General features: G+C 39.8%; 1 protein-coding gene across 1 annotated transcript in view; it reads right to left on the bottom strand.

The window, feature by feature from the left end:
- LOC104164184 (sorting nexin-25-like) overlaps positions 1–17742 on the bottom strand; it is a 69425-nt gene that overhangs the window by 46903 nt on the left and 4780 nt on the right. The window contains 3 exon segments of the mRNA XM_009703441.1: positions 690–876; positions 1757–1929; positions 14165–14381. Of these exon segments, the coding sequence (XP_009701743.1) occupies positions 690–876; positions 1757–1929; positions 14165–14381 (577 nt within the window).

Genomic DNA, 17742 nt, shown 5'->3' with positions numbered 1-17742 from the left:
GGGGGGGTGGTGGTGGTGGTGGAATTAGTATGAAAGTGAGCAGGTGTTATTTGCATTAGAAAACAGGAACATCAAACAAACTCATGATATGTAGGAGCTTTGTGGGGTTTTTTTTGGTCTTTAAGCAATTCTTCAGTGTTTGTTAACATGTTTAAGAAGGATTCAGTTGAGAAACACCTCCCTGCAACAGTCCAGGAAAACCTCTGATCCAGTGGTAAAATGTGCTGGAACTCAAATGCCTCTTTCATGTCACAGAACCACAGGAAGCTGCTCTGAATGCCCAGTGTCCATAGGGTCGCTACAGCTCACAGTCACCAGACCACCACTTCATAAATATAATGAGGAGACAACCACACACTAGTGGAAATTCTACATACTATTTTATCTAACTCCACAGAGGCAAGCTGTAAAGAAGGGTCTGGTATGCCTTTCAACAGTACAGTCATCTCCAGTATACTACTAAGCGGAAATCTTTAACGTTTTCTGCAACTGCACTAAAAAGCTGACTATATTAGAGATTTAACAAATGTTGTGGTTTATTAGCCTTACTGTCTCTGCTTCATCAAAATGAAAAGAAATCTAAAATTTAATTTAAAAAGAAAAAAATCACAACTCATTCAAATCTCAATAATGGGCTGGCAAAAGCAGCGTGTTTAGTTTTGAATGAGCTACAGCAAAACATTAAATACCTCAGTTGTTTCAGGAACTCAACATCAGAGCTGCTGTTAATGAGCTTGATGAACTCCTCATAAGAAGGAGCATATGTGTAGTCTTTCTTCTGATGCTCATTCATCTGTTCTCTGTACTCCAGCTGGCTGAGTAGCATTCGGTTAATATAATCTGGATCGCTCAGCAGTTCCACCACTGGTTTCAGTACTGGAGAGGAAAAATATTTTAAAACAAAATCCTTATGCTGAAGAATAACTGCTGTCCTTCAAAACAAAATTGAAAATAAAAGGCAAAAATAAATATGCAAGTTGATGAAAATCCAAAACCAGTCTTCTGGACTACATAATACATTTGAGATTGGATGTACTTTCTTGATAAAACTGTTTATTTATTCTATTACACAAATTGATGTACATTGACAAAGCTGAGCTCTATTTGGAAAATTCCAAGTGTTTTTGTTCTTTCTGCTGTGTGCCTTGAAGGCTGTGACATTACAGCCACTATAAATGAAAATTAAAAGTAAACTGAATAGCATAATATACTTGAGACTTCATAATTTCTGAATTTGACTTCAGTGACATAAGATGACTAGTGCATTTATAATCAGATTAAAGTGTAGCTGATAAAATAAAAAAGCAAAATAGAAAACCCTCAATTAAAAAACCACACTGGATAAATCAAAGTCTAAAAAAAAATTAATTAAATCTGGTATCACAATTCAGTTATAATCGCATCCTTAAGTCTATGGATTCTACGTATCTGAATAAAATATAAAAGGCCAGAGTTATTCATATAATCACCAAAAATAATGCCATGGAAGACTGCAAAATGTTCCTCTATGAAGAAAATAGAAGAACAAAATGGATAAATTGCATTTTATCCTGAAAGATGTTAAACAGCCTGGCATCAAGTCAGGAGAGTCAAGTAAGTATATACTTGATTTTGAGAATATAAAGTGCTTTACTGGTTATCACAAATTAAATTTCAGAATTTAAAAGCAGGACATCAAGACTTATACATAATGACGTCTGTAATTACTAATATTGTACAGGTGCAAATGGTTAATCATCTCTGATCTTTGATCTACCTTTTGTTGCAAGTATTTCTGCAAGGACTATGCGCAAGCTGACAGACTGGACATCCTTTGAGGGTAGGAGACAATACACCAGAATTTGAGAACATTTTTGCAGGAATCTTACTTCTTCGTCAGAGCTCCTCAAGCATGGGTGCAGCAAAAAAGGTCTCGGTGGATCTTCCTGCCTAAGGGGGGAAGAAAGAAACAAAGGAAGGAAAAAAGCAAGAGAACTTATATACTATTTGTATCACGATTAGTTGCTAATCGATAAAATATCCAAAATCCATTATCAGGTAAGTAACTTCAGTAAAGAAACACTTTAAACCATGTATATTTTCCAAATCCTGCTTATTTTTCTTAATGATGTTAAGACACATTTCCAAATTCCTTTGTCCTGTCAATGTTTTCACCTGCCAAAACAGAAATACAGTATTTTAAAACTGCATCAAACACAGAGAGCTCAGCAAGTGGGAGGAAAAAAGGTTCTCTGAATAAAAAAAGCAATTTTTCCGTCATTGAACTTACTGTGAAATCTCGTCCAGTTTTTCAGAACAATCGATAAGACAAACTCAAGCAGCAGATTCATTCTTGTAGAGCAAGCTAATTCTAAATCTGAACCTTTAAGCAGAGGATTTGGGATCATATCTAGTTTGCGAAACAGGTCTACCTGTTAGATACTGGAGTTACCATCTTTCCTTCGTTACTGGCAAATAAATCTCTCAGTAAACAACTGGCCTGTTTGACCTGACTTCTCCTAGAACAGCAGTTTTCAATTTGTCACCTGCAGGCTACAACAAATTGGTCTGTGCAAGATACCTATATAGTAAAAGACTTGGCATTATCAGCCATCTACACCGTAAGTGGAAAACCAATTTAGAAAAAGATTTTTAAAACCCACCCACAGATGTAGAAAGAGGGTAGAATTGTGATGGCAAACAGAGAAAGGCAAATTGACTCCCAAAGCGCAAAGAAACTTGGCCAGACAAGGCCCCTCAGTAGTTTGGCAAGTGAGAACCAACCATATTGTTACCAGTATCCGTGGGGTATACAAAGCATGAAACTGTAGGGGCTCAGCATGTGTGTGCAACCTCACATTTGGGGCAATACCCCTGTGGGCAGCATGCTCACCTCAGAGGGGGCAAGAGGCCTGGACTTTAGGCTCTGCTCAGTCTGATAGGTCTCAACCTGCATCTTCCAAGTCACACCTTAGCCAGATCACAGATTTGGTGAGTCACCTCTTGGCCAAACCAAATAACAACTCTTGGTTGGATATGAGCACCTCAGGCATGCAGAGATCACAGAACCATTCAGAGAAGAGACAAGAGAACTTGCCTTAAGCTGAGTCCTCTGATCAGCAGGCTGAAGCTGGAATATGCTCACGTTACATACTAATAAATCACCACAGATTTGAAAAAAAAAAAAAGTAGGGAACAAAGTCACAGTTTTCCTCCATCATCCTAAATGCTTCAGAGTCAGGGTCCATCTTGCCTATCTTCAGTGGAGTCAGATCCTTGCCTTTGGCCAATTCTGTTTCAGCTTCAAGAAGGAGCAGAACAACACTCTCAGCCAGAATCGCTCTCAGACCGCTCAGGAGGGCATTCGCTATCACCCACTTGCTAACTGCAAGGGTTACGCAAGCTGCATACTAACGGATGGAAGAAACCCAAAATTTCTTGCTTGTTTCACTTTGCACTTGGTAAAAGAGTTAGGCTTCTAACTTAAAGGAAGTGCATCACAGCAGGTCTGGAGTTAGGACAGGTATAGTGTGCTATACTTTATAGCAACGTATTATACTAACACACACCTTTTCCTGCCACCAAACAGGCAAATAGGTCCTGCCTGCTCCTGGCAATCATGGTGAGTGTATTTTGGGAAGATGGCAAGACAGAGTCTTTCGGAGCTAACAGCGAAGGGGTGGTTGCGCCTCTGCTGCAGCAGGAAGCACTGCGTGGGTGCCGTGCACCACCGAACATGCACAGCAACGTGCTGCTGGATAAGCAAGCCCATGATAGCACAGTTTGTGTTGTTTGCAGACTCCCCACAAACAGCTCTTCTGATCACAGCTCTGAAAGAAACAGGGAGCAAGCCTCCTCCACCTTGATTTTGTGCCCAATACTGAACAGTTCATCTCTTGGGTTTCTGGACTTCTCAGAACATGTTTGACTGGACGTGCCAAGGGAACTCCTTAGTGCAAGACACGGCAGCACCTTTTCTTTATACCACAATGGCTGTAGAAGCAGAGACAAGGTGCCCTAGCAGTTTTTTCATGGCCACATGCCTGGTGTGCTCCAATCACAGATGTACAGTCCAACAGCAAGGTGACCATGCCAGTGGTTACAGCAAGACCAATGCAGTGTCACCTGAGAGGCCCCACGGTAATTTCCAAAGGCAGCCAGGACTGGTCTTCAGGCTCCAAGGTGTTACAAAGGCTCAGATGATTCATGTCTCATATTAGTGCCTCCTCTCATCACCTACGACATCTGCTTCCTTTCCTGCTGTTCTGGTTAGAGTCAACTGACTGTTACTCACAGAGCTGCTCCCAGCCCACTGCCTCTGTACGTGAAAAAGTGACCAAGAACTGTATACAGTCCAACCAAAAGTTTTCAGTTCGACACCACTTATAAGGCCACTAGTGACAGGCAGCATCGTGTAACAACTGATTTTTGCTAGTCAGTCCAGGAGGGACCAAATATGTTGAAGAGTAACAATACTCTAATAATAGCTCTAATTCTGTTCTAATCATACAAGTCATTTGTCTCATGGTGACCAAAATTAGTTTTTTAATTAATTTTCAGAACAACAGGAATGTAAAGATGACATTTGGTTTTGATTTGACTGAAGTCTCTTATTCAATCCCAAATCAAATGTTTTGTTGTCAAATGTGGATGATGGAGGAGGTTTCAATTGTTACAAGACAGACAGATATCAAAACAAGTCCCTTGGAACAGCTTGGATGCAAATATTCTGTTCTTCTGAGGAGCAGCGACTCATGAAGATGATGTGTAGTCTTCATTATCAACCAGCACAGGTGGTGCAGCTGACTGAGCTCAGAAAGCTGTTTATCTTGTTCTGGTAGGATCTTCTCTCTCTGGCAGCTAAATACCTAGCTATTTTCCTCAGTGCGTTTCCATTCCTCTTGCATATTCCAGACATACCCTACAGACTTCTCTACGCTGCATCAAACATTCCCCACCACATGCTCTCCCTAAAGGCATTCATTATTTATCCAAAACCAGACACGTCCCAGGCAGACTACGGGCAGACAGAAAGTCTGGGTTGTTTATGTACAGCCACCTCTCATTGGGGAAGTAAAGTCTTTTTCTGGACAGGTTGGTCCACTCAAAGTCAGCCATGTAGAAACACAGCCAGAAGCAAAAAGGATGACTTACACTGAACATCAGTTGGGTCGCAGCAAACTAACCTCTCTTAACAACTGATTCCTGTGTATTAACAGCAATGATACAGAGTTAGAACTAAAAGCAAGTGGCGATTGCTTTTTTGCCTGTGAACATACAAACCCCATCCTTTTTGGACACTCTTACCTTATTTTGTGGGACTTCCTGCATAGTGATTAGATCAAGCTATACTTTCATAATATGTGCAAAGAACAAAACAGAGCCATAATGCACATAACATTCCACTAAACTTAGATTAGTCTTCTTTGCCTTCGATATCTCTCTACAAGTCTCCTGAGGAATGCCAGTCTGTTTGAGACTGCAAACACCCTGGAACATTAACTGCGCCTATACTATCATCCATGCAAGAGAAGCTATTTCTCATAATCTTTGTCTCCCTATTGTACAAATTCACTCCCAGTCAAGAGCCAATACGTATAGCTTGGCCAAGCTGAACCTGCACCAGGACTTTTCTGATAAACAGTCAACTGAACACAAATGGAAAATGGAACAGAATAAGCAAGTAGAAAGGCAAATACATGATTCTTACCCTTCTAATTTGTCTAACGTGTTGGTGTCTACAGGAATGCAAGGGGGGAGCAGAGCTGCACACTCTCTGTTAACAAGCCATTTAAGAAGAGTGTCAATTTTTTCTGAAGTTATCTCCATTACCTAAGAGAACATGACTCTCTAGAAGAGAGGTTCTTTCAATTGTTTTCCTAGCTAAATTGTACCTAAAATGCGATCTAAAAAGCCAAAGGGAAGGCACAGAACCCCACCAGTTTTTTATGAAAAGAATAGAGAAACAAAGTCTTCAGGAAATTCAACTCTAAACAAGCCTTGCACATCAGTGCCAAACAGTTATGTCAACAAATCCTGCAGTTTTTATTGCTGTTTGGGCAAGAGAAATAAAGGGGAGACTAAAAGCAGGAGAGGAAGCTTGAGGGGGAGGCTTAACAGCTACAAAATAAATCAATATGCCAGTGGTAAAACAGACAAGACATCCAGGCTTATATCCTCTTTTGCATTTATACATGAAGCATTACACTTCTATTTGCCTCAATATAACCTTTGATCAGCTTACAGGGAAAATACGTTGTGTATAAACAAAAGGTGTGTCCAGAAAACAGCATCCCTTGTAACTCAGGCTTCCCCTTCACTGATACTCATAAAAAAAAAAAGGCAGCCGTGAGCAATCACAGAAGTATTAATACCACTGCTCAGGGAACAAACCATGTCTGTTTACTATCCTGGAGCAGGAGCTAAGACGTTCTGATCAGGCATATTCTTAAGGCTTGATATAAAACCTAGATCTTCAACTCTGTGGGAATGTGATGGAGAGCAAGAAACTCACTGTTCATTTTGCAGAGGGCAACAGGAAACGCAGAAACTTAACTGCAATCCACACGCACGTATCCAAAGCAGAGTGCTGCTACACCTCTCCAGTGTCTATACAGACATTAAGTGCTATTAAATAACCCAAATAGCAATATAGGCATTATTTCTCTTCCTATCCAATTTTGAACATATGTTATTAGGACTGTGTGGTTGGATTTTCCAAACAAAAGGTCACTTACTCATCACAGAAAACGTAACTAAAACTGCACACAGATATTCCTAGAGCGAGCTTTGAAAGCCCAGCCAATTATCCATACATTCTGAGCACAACTGTGTGCAGTGAACTAATATAAATGTGGCACTCCAGCAAACAGTTCCAAAACAGGCATGATACAAGTTTTGTAAACCAGTTCATTTAATCTGCTTTAGGCCATAGAAAAATAATGGTAAGTGGTAACTTAATTCATTTGTGTCTTCTTGAACAATCAAGACTGAAGTAATAGTGACATATATTGGTGTACCAAGATGCAGCTGACTCCAGTGATTTAAAACACTGGACTGCTTTACACAGCATGCTTACAGGTCATATCCCTCTTCACTCCGCCATGAGCTACAAAGCCAGTCTTCACCTTGCATATGTTTCTTTTCCGTAACTTTTATTTTTTGAAATCTTTAAGCCTGCTTTGCATTTTTAACACTATCCAATGCTATTTTATAGCGTCAGAAAATGAAAGGATTTCCTTCAGCTGCCCTCCAAAACGGTGAATGATCAGGTAGCAGCCTGTGAATATAGATCCACAGGTAAGGCCTGCCAAAGCGAATTCCTTTGTATGATTCTGTTCCAAGCAGTACTTTTCTTTGGGACCAAACTGACACCGACTGCAAGTATCCCCTGCTCTGAGATTGCTTTGTGCAATTACAGATTACACATCCCTCTGAACATCATCAATACCAAGACTTCACCCTCTACTGCTGCAAACTTGCAAGTTTATCCAGCACTTCATCAAGGAAAGCAGAACAGCAGATTTGCTTTGGTATTCCTGAAGATATGCAGTTAAAATATTACCAAAGTTATAGAAATACCATCATTTCCTTCCCATGATACAAGCAACTCTGAGCCAACATCAACCTCTCTTTAAAAACAATTCCTCATTTCTCAGGAATGCAGGACCCTGTAACACTGGACTGTCATCTATGACTGGGCTTCCAGGTTTCCCAAGACAGGGACCTTGTGGAAATATCTCTTTTCATCTAGGATCTACTCTAGATAACCACAGTTTTAATTAGGACCATCTGCTAACCCCCTGTATTGTAAAGGCTCATTACAGTCAGGAGTATTAAAAGAGTCTTAGTATTTGTGGTTGGATATATGTTCCTGATGCGAAGCATTGCCTTTATTTTTATATAGTCTCAATCCTCATGATGGCATGGAAGAGCTTAAAAATGGATCCTAAAAGGCGTGAAAAAAAAAAATAAAAGGCAACCCTAAAGTTATCATTTACAATGCCCGTGCAACTTGGGACTTCGCAGGTTTAGAGTTGGCAGTACCACTGTTTCAAGGGTAAGAAACCCCAAAATAAGTACACTGATTAGGAGACATGCATGACCAGGAACTTAATGATGATAACAAACAAGATAAATCTGTCTGCTTTGAAAACAGGAATCAAGCAAATAAATAAATTATATTTAAAAAAAAAAAAAAAAAAAGACAAACACAACAAAACCTCACAAAAAAGTGAAAAAACCCACCCCCATTAAAAAAAAACAAACAAAAACCAAAACCCAAAGAGTCCGTAAAAACATTAACAACAACTCTACAGGAAATTATGTATGGATCCTTTCTCTTTAAATAAACAGAGAAATCACAAAATGTTCCTTTCAGCCTTGCTATTTCTTTAATTAGCCTTTCAAGAGAGAGTCTTGCAGAGTTACATTTAAGTCTCAATCAGTGCAATTGTGAGCTGAAGTACACATGCAACTCGCTCTAAATGACTTTCATCAGTACATTCAACTCTCACCACGCGCTTTCATTAAACTGATTCTGAGAACTACCAGAACCACATGCAGCCTGCGTCTCGTCACCTGTATTGCCCTTAGATCTCTAAGTTTCTTGACAGTGCAGCATATAAAAAATTGCTTGATCTATTTGAACTTTCTAAGAAATAAAAGCAGCAAATTTAGACCTTTACAAGTCAGCATCAAACACATCTGAAAAAAAGTACCTACTAAAAAAAAAAACCCAAACATATCTGAAAACAAACCACACCAAACCCTAAAAGTACAACAAAAAATAAGGACAAAGCCAACACCAAAATCTCCCCAGCTGCCAATTTTATCAACATACATCAGCAAGTTTTATAAATCACTTTACCTAATATTTACTGTGAAGATAACCATATCATTTATACACATCATAGTTACCTCTTTCAGGAAAAAGCATTTGACATGTCATGCTGATAATGGCTTACAAGCTGTGGTATTGACCATACCAGCACCAGGACATCCTAACGCTTATTGTGGTGTCTAGGTCATACTCAATGATTAACAGGAAGCCCAAACTTCCCACACTGAAGCTTGAAGGCAATGTCGAAATTTACACCTGCTGCTACCCATGAGTCAATTTTAGTAACGTGCTCAGACCTTGGCTTTTCATGACTATTTTGTCCTCAGCACTTTCATATAGCTGTTCCCATTGCAACAAACTTCTACAATTTCATACTAATCCTCTCGATACTCCTTTCCAGAGGCTGGGTGTGATAAGCAGTTCTTGGTATTCCTGGTTTGTGGGTGGCAAATGGAATTAGAAAAGAAAAACAGGAACTGTGGGAGGTGTTTAGTAGCTATCCTGACAACTTGGATGCATCCATAGGATTAACCAAGTTAAATCTCAAGTGCTTAAATTCCCTTTACATCAATCTGCTCTTGAGCAGTTTGTGGTGGCAGCACCTTTTATTTTTACTGAGAATCTTATCACACTACATATTGTAATCAAAAAAAATATAACAGTTAAATAACCTATACATGCAAAGGTATTCACATGGGTCAAGAAAACTAAGAATTGAGTTTTAAACCTGTCTTCTCTCCTTATCCTGTAGGTAATACATAGAAAACAAAAGGAATATTATCAAAACATGTACAATACAAACTTAAATCCCAATTTGCTTGTCATACTGATCTCTCAAACAGCCATTTCCCCACCGCACTTCTCCCTCCAACACTTTCCAAGAGCTTTGAGCCCTTAAATATCGGTTCTGAATCAGCACTGGGAGTAGCCTGCAGCCCTCAAGCATCCATTTTGCTACGACATGACTTACACTGCAAGTCTGTGCACACAGACACACACAAACACTTCTGAGCACCCCATCAGATGTCATGTAGCAGTCCACTTCCCAGAATCAGCCTGCAACTTCACATAACCATATTTCCAGAAACCAATTCTTCCTTTACCTTAGGGATCAAGGTGCCCCAGCTGTAGGTTAAAAGACAAACAGAGAAAACTCCTAACCAAAAGATGAAAGAGGAAGGAAAAGGGGGGGGGAATAAATAAAAAAAATCAGTGTCACTGTGACCTCTTCTCACTGAGATTTGTTCAAAAAGCACTGCCTGTCAGGAGGTTCAAGAAGAGGCAAGGATTAACTATCTTCAAATCCCATTTGCCCAATTATCTCATGTTGGCACATCTCATTTTGCCTACACTGCAGTTTAGAGACCACGAGCATAGGGTGTTATTTATCAAATGTTAATAGTTCTGTAGTAATATTTGATGTGGTTATTCTTAGCCCACAGTAAGTCTAAGGGAACTTCCTCTTCCATTCACGTGGACAGCTTCAAAGAAAGAGACTAGTAGTTGTTTTTTTTTCACTTTGCTAAATCTTTGCGATACTGACTGTGCATTTTATCCAGAGGACTAGCTGCCTCTGGCTTTCAACAAACATACCATGTTACCAGAGTAAGACTACATTCCCAGGATCAGGTAATTCTAGCCCCCAGAAAGTACACCGCCACCAGAGACAACACTGCACCTACATACCAACATTAACGTTTCCAGCATTATACACCACCTTACTCAGCTCACGCTCCATCCTTGATCACATAAAACGGCATTGCCTGTATTCAGCTTGCTTATATTCTGCTTAAAGTAGCCAAGGAAAGGCACTTGAGTGAGATATAAAGGAATGAAGGGATAAAAGCTGCTATAAAACAAGAATGGCCAAATACTACCCTCTCTACCCTGCAGGATGCGCTTGGCTAATCCTGTCATAAATGTGCTCCTGATTCTGTACAACATAAGGGAAAAGAGCACTGGCTTCTACCAATAAATCCAAGGTTGATTTTTCCTCTGTATCTCAAACTCATAAACTAGCTAACACTGGACACAGGGAAGTATCATATTCCATTTCTACCCTGAGCTAATATTAGAAACAAAATGGTTTCCCGTCTAAAATATTCTGAATTGCCACAAATTTTGTAACTGACAAGTGACAGGATCCTTTGGAGGCCCAACTGGACCTCAAAGCACACCCCAGCGATGCATGTAAAATGAGAAATTTGGGAGTTGTCTTGCCTACAGCTTGCATGGCTCTATGTCACCCCAGACAGTTCTGCCCATGGCTAGAGGAGTGTCTCTGCCCTTATTTCACTCTCTAGTAGTGTCTGGCAGGCACAAGAAAGACAGTTGCTGTTAAAGAAAGCCAGGGGTAGAATAGGGAAAGGGGAAACAGACTCAACACTGCCAGGTTTCTCCCTCCCAATTCCGTGCCTCCCACTGGCCAGTGTGGAAGTGGCCTCTTCTCTTCTCATGCTCTCCCCCATTCAGGGAAGCATTTTTCCTCATCTGTTGGCCTCTGCTGGCCATTTACCTTGAGCTGTTTATTACTAAGAGAAGCCTCATGACACGTAAGCCAGAGGGAAAGCAGGAGCAAAGGGAAGGACTGTAGCATCCTTTCTCATTCTGAAAGGTCGCAGCCGATTTTCATCCCCTCAGACATCCCAATCTATCAGATATCACAGGTCAAAGCTAGTCAGTGAAAGGTAAAAAGCAAAGCGATTTCGGTGGCTGACGTGCACCCAGTGACAAACCACATGAACTTCACACTGAAGAAACAGACATCTCTCTCCTCCAGGGCACAGACGGTTTCTTTCCGTCACTTTAGTGCATTTATCTGTTGTCATATAAGAGAACTGAGACAAAGTGGTGTATGAGGCACCGCCTTCAGAGATGGTACAAGAGGTATTTAAAACTTCATAAGCCACCAGATAAGAGACAAAATGCCCTTTGTTGTCGCATTGCAGTATAAACTCAGCAGCTCAAAAAAGATGTGATGCTCCAACAGGTATCACAACAGGAAAGATACCTTGCGCTAATTACAGTCTCTGTTCCACTATATTTATCTCCAAAAACTAACCGTATTCATTATTAGACACATAGAGGGAAATATGTGAATGTCAATTTAAATTTACTACCATCTTTAAAACATTGACAGAAAGCAAAGGTAGGTCAAGATGATCTCTAGTTCCCTACCTTATGAAGAAGAAATTTCCGTGTTTGAACTGTGGCAATATAGAAATGAACTGAAGGCTTCCAAGGTAGAAGCGTCATACTTTGTAGTTCTGAGTCTATTGCTTAAAATGTCAGCAACTTCTAGCACAGTAAACTCCATAGCAGTAGGCAATTCAGTACAAAACTCAAATTATTCTTAAAATCACAAATTCCCTTCAAAATAAAACAGTATCAGAGTCTTTGATGGTGCCTCCAGGTTTATTATATGTATGCTCAGATCACGCAGCAGTACAAATTCAATCTGTAGTGTATGAGCACAATGTCACATTTCTGCTGACTTTGCCATAGTACATACACAGCATTTAAGCCCTCTCTCCATCTGTCAAGAAAAGGTGAGCCCTGTGCAATTTCCATAAACCTTCCTGGACTTTTTGAGCAAGTTTGGATAAGCAGCATGAGGATATACCAGTGCTTCACATTTTGTGTCATGCAGCATCATGCTGCTGATCTGCTCTTAGGCACCTTAAAACCAGATCTTCCTCCTTGTGAATTCACAGCCTTGCAGTATTGTGAGGAACAGTCAACGGGTCCAGTTTCAACCTATACAAAATCTGCAGTTGCAGCTGTTGGGTTTTTTCAACCCACTACCACATTAATTCTTGATAGGACTTTTTTCATTGCCATGTTAATGCAGCCTACCTTATCCAGCATTGACTAAGGTGTATTTACCATTCCAATGTGAAAAAGTTAATTGGAAAACACCCGAGTGAATTTATTTTAGCTCTATATAGTGGAAAGGGCAATCCAACGAAGACCTAGAGGAAGTGGTCCTAATTCTCAGTAGATAAGGAACTTCAGCAAGAATCAGCATTAATTATTATTAGTAATGCTGCAATTGTAGGTTCTATGTCCCCAGCTTCAAACAGGAAAACATTTACACTTTAAAAAAAAAAATACCATCCTCATCCTTTAATTGTTCAAATCAAACTCTTCCCAAAAGCAAACACTTTACTGCAACAAAGGGTAAGTGCAAGCATAATGCTTAAAAATCAGGGAGCACACTTGAGAGCTTTACCTGACCAAGAGATTTCCACCACATTCCAGAGCTGAAAGCAAGCAGTATCTGGAATCCAGTGCAAGTTCTACTGCAACGCGCATACACCTTCATTTCTTCTTTTCTTGAATGCAACCATCCTTTAGTTTCTTTTTTGTCTTTATTTCCTACACGTTAGGGTACGTAAAGCCGGCACCTACCCCAAATACATTAACCCTATCTTCTGCTCCAGAACAGAATGGAGTGTGAATGGCAACACACAGACTGATCACTGACAGAAAACACTTGATCTTTTTTCTCTGAAGGGATGTTAAAAATACGTGGATGTAACAGGAGGCAAAACAACTTCATAGTACAAAATGTGTAGTCTAATCTGAACAACCAAAGCATATTTCAATTAGGATAACTGAAACACAGGTAAGTGCAGACATAAGCCCAAATTCCATGCACAATTACATAAATTGTGCATTCAGATGTGGGAACTGCATAGGCCAAGAGTTCCTATTTGCAATTACAATTTGGGTGTAACTCTAGTATTTAGTGGATAGCTGACCTTTTTAAGTGGACAAAGAGAACCTTGCCAAAAAGGAAATTTATGGAATTAGCAAGGTAACCTAAACAGAGAAAGAAAATCCAGCCAACAATTATTCCAGGAGAAAAATCTTGTTACTGCAGGACAGGTCACTTACACAAACCAGAAGGCTTTGCCTCCAAGGGTTAGAAGAAATGGGAAACTGAATGGAATTAACCCTGGTGCTATTTTGGGAAAGGTGCAAATAACTATCTTTTCATCTGTTGATTGCTCTGACAGCACCTCTCCTTTCCCTTGCAGGTTCACACTACTTGCAGGAACTCTCGCACAGCCCACCTCCTACCGTGAGCAAAGGATTCAAGAATGAAATGGAAACAGCAGTGAATTCAAATGCTGAGAAAAAGGAGGATAAGTGTTTCCTTCCGCAGGTCTTACAGATGCCCTGAAGCCTGCTTGATCTCCAAAACTGGCAATAAGCTTAAACTGTTTTCTTTATCAGTTGCCTACAAAAGCGTTACACTCATCGCTGCTTTGATATAGCACATCTGAAAGCAAACAGAGGAGCAGAAAATTCCAATGAAATGCAGGGTTTTGTTTTTACCTGGCGTTGGCTCCTTTAAGGTCACAGAAGTGCGAGAGTAAAGCTTTCACTACATCATTGCAGACAACTTTAACCACATCAACGTGACTCAGCCTCTGTCGCAGCTGCTTGGCAATCTCCCAGAAGTCTTCAGATAGCAGCTGGTACAGCTGCCCTTCATCTCTGCTGAGTTGCCCATACCAGGACAGGATGTAATCTCTATAGCTGTAGTCAAACACTGAAAGGAGAAACAAAACAATAACTAGCAAAAACTGCAAAAGACGAAGGCACATCAAGATAGGAAAAACACAATCCTCCACCCTTCTCCTCAAAAATTAGATGGGTAATAGGTTTCATATCCTCTCCTTTGGGTTTTAAATTCTTGCCAAAGAAAGTAAGGTTGGAGAAGTTACAGAAATCTGCACCTAACAGGTTACTGGAGGTCACTTTGCAAAGCAAAGCCTGTAAGTGGATTTGCTCAGACAGTCAGGTTACCGGCTACACACAAACCTCAAACTAATACCTGTCTCTCAACAGTGGATTTGGTTATACAAACTATCATATAATCTGACTGTCTCTAGGCTGTTGCAGACTGAAACCAGCCTTCTTTACATAGGAATTCAACAGTCTCCACTCCAAAGTCACAGTTAAAAGGGGATGTGGTAAGATTTTGGGATTTCAAGACACACATGATACTGAATAACACTGCAGAAAGTACATGATAGGATCAGAAGAGCTAGAGATTAGCGAGACAGCATGAGCCTCAAAAATGACAAGGTATTCCAAACCATACCTACAAGCAATAATCAAGATTACTGTAATTCCAAGTCCCATAGCAACACCATCTTCTATCACTCTGACTTCTATTTTTGACATTTGTGTGCCACCAGTTTTACTGATGTTTCACTACAGCAGATGCCCCTGGAGGTCCAGGAGGGAGCAGGAGGTGTTCGGGGAGCACGCATGAGCCATGTTTAGCAGTTACAACAAGATAGGGAAAAAGTTGGGGTGGAAGGAGGAGCCAGTTTGCATCTACCAGAGGGATAACTGAACAAGAAGGGGGAAAATAAGTCGTGTGCCTGATAATCTGAGCACCTTCTTTACCAGACATCCTGATTTCAGACTTTTTATATCAAAAGTACATCTTATCTGCCAGTGTAAGCCCATAGTGCAAAGTAATCACGTGACCCCACTATTTCTTACTTTCCACTTTGATAGAAGTTGTTTGTTTGGCAGCTTAGTAAACTATAAAAAGCTCCTTGGCACTGCAACAGTGAACTAATAACATACTAATAGAAGAACAACTTAAGTTGAATACTTTTGCCTGCCTGAAATATTAGCAGACCTCATCCCACATCACCTTGTTAAAAACATTTCAAAAGAAAAGGCTAAAATTGATAAAAGTTTCTAAGTCAAATGCTTCACAAATCTACTTTTTCAGGTTTGTAAAGAAAGAAACTGAGTCACTTCACTGAGTATGCTGAAATATACAGTTAAAAGCCCTTTCCTAAGTCATTTCAAGGCTTTTAAACTAATTATTCAGAAAAACATTTAAATAAATAAACAAATAAAAGTTTTGACTCTTTTTTCTGATCCAGGAGAGAAAAAATATGCAGAGCAATATTGCAGGATGGGAACTTCCAATGTTGAAACACAACCAATTTCTTTACTTTTCTAAAATAGAAGAAATTATATTTCATTGAAAACTCTCATCCACAAATACTACAAAGTGATAAAAAAAATTGTAAAAGGTAGTGGTCTTCTGATAAGCAAGCCTCCAGTCTCCTACCACAATCTACAACTTTAAGTATCTATTTTTCCACGGCTGTCTCCATGTCCTTCTGCAACCATCTTTTTCTTATAGCTTGCTGACTCTCTTCTGTTGCAACACCTGAAATGCTGCGGAAAGCCGATCACAGCACAGATTCTTCCTTTTCACCTCCTCTGTAAGAGACTCATAATTTCTCAAGTGTATTCAAAACACACTGCATTGTGGCAATTGTTATTATCACCACTGACAGATAAAGACTTTTTCAGATTTTTCTAACAGACATCCTCTCTACTCTTTGCAAGGGTGCAAAGTAGCATATTTCTTCAGCATCTTTTGCCTAAGAAGCCAAATCATGGTATAAAGTGGTGGCTCCTATAGATACCAATTGGACAGAACTCCACAAAACACAAGTAAAACTTGGATCTCAACCCTTTAGACTATATTGTCTTTCAGAGCAAGTACCTATTCCAACTGACCCTTAACTTATAACTGTATTTTTAGGCAACTCCTCTCCAAAATGAACTCAACTCCTAGTTCACTCCCTAATCACCGTCACATCCAACGTTAAGTCTCTGTGCTCTGGTAAAGCACAACATTCAAACATATAACAATACTAATCAGTAAAGTATTATGAGAGTACAACTCTTGTAACTTTACTATACTCCTCGTTGAAATACCTGAAGCAAGTTCTATTATGGTGGGAAGACTCCTGCTCAGACACAGCAAGGTGATGGTACAGTTCTTCATCTAGGTGTATCAACACGAAAGAACCACAAAATACAGTGGCAACATCAAACTAAAGACAAAATACCACCAATCATCACCAAAAATTAAGCATGCAAGTGTGAAATACTTCATTTATGTTTCTCTCTGCCAGTTACACACTTTCAACACCTTAAATGGATTACCCCACTTTAAACCATATTTTCCTGTATCCACCTTTTATAACTCTCTTCCTTTACATACTTTCTATAGTTTCCTTGTCACTTCTGAGCTTTGTTGCCCTTCTTGCGTCACAACAGTTTAACCGTACCATTCTCTACAAAATTCAGGGTAATTCAGAGCCCAGAATGTATACCCAAATAAGCAGTGAGACAGCTTTTAGGACTTTGTTTAAAAATAAAACGAAAAGAAATTTTGAAGGACACAAGCCACCAACACTAACAGCAGTTTGTGCTGGGGTAAGACACTGCCTCATCCATGTGTGTCTTCCTGGCCATGATGCGCTGTTGCTGCTATAGTTTCATGCCTATTGGTGCAGCTAGTGCCTCTTTCAGCACTAAAGAAATACAGAAAACAAATGTAAGAATTTTATTGAGCGCAGCTTGACTGCTTCCTTCAGAGAAGAAATCTGCTCATGCATCTACTCTCATTATTTTTACACTGCATATTCTTTAAAACATTAAAAACAACTAGTCAGAAGACAAGAAAGGAATAAAAAGAAAAGCAGAACACACAGGACAATACCTTACTACCACTAACTCAGCCGCTACAAACATGAAACAAATTTCTTCTGATCGAATCAGATGCAGTCACAGCCATAAGTCTGGTGCAAAACCACAGACACTTCGACTGCGCTTTCTAAATTAGTTCAGAAGATCTAAGTCCCCAGTTATAATCTGATTAAAAGTCATTCTGGTGTGAACATGAAGTTGAGTCTCTTCAATTACTCTTTTTAACGACTGTAAAGTAAAAGAGTCTTGGGAGTAGAAAGACAGAAGCTTGTGTGGAGGTTAGTGAGGACATCCCTCTAGACCCTTCCTTCATTCCTAACCCCACACAGGTCTACAGTAACTGTTATCCCTTCTTCTTCCACATTCATTCATTC

The sequence above is a fragment of the Cariama cristata genome, unplaced genomic scaffold, assembly GCF_000690535.1.
Source record: "Cariama cristata isolate BGI_N322 unplaced genomic scaffold, ASM69053v1 scaffold13037, whole genome shotgun sequence".
Classification (NCBI taxonomy): Eukaryota; Metazoa; Chordata; class Aves; order Cariamiformes; family Cariamidae; genus Cariama; species Cariama cristata.
This window is presented reverse-complemented; position numbering and strand designations above follow the sequence as displayed.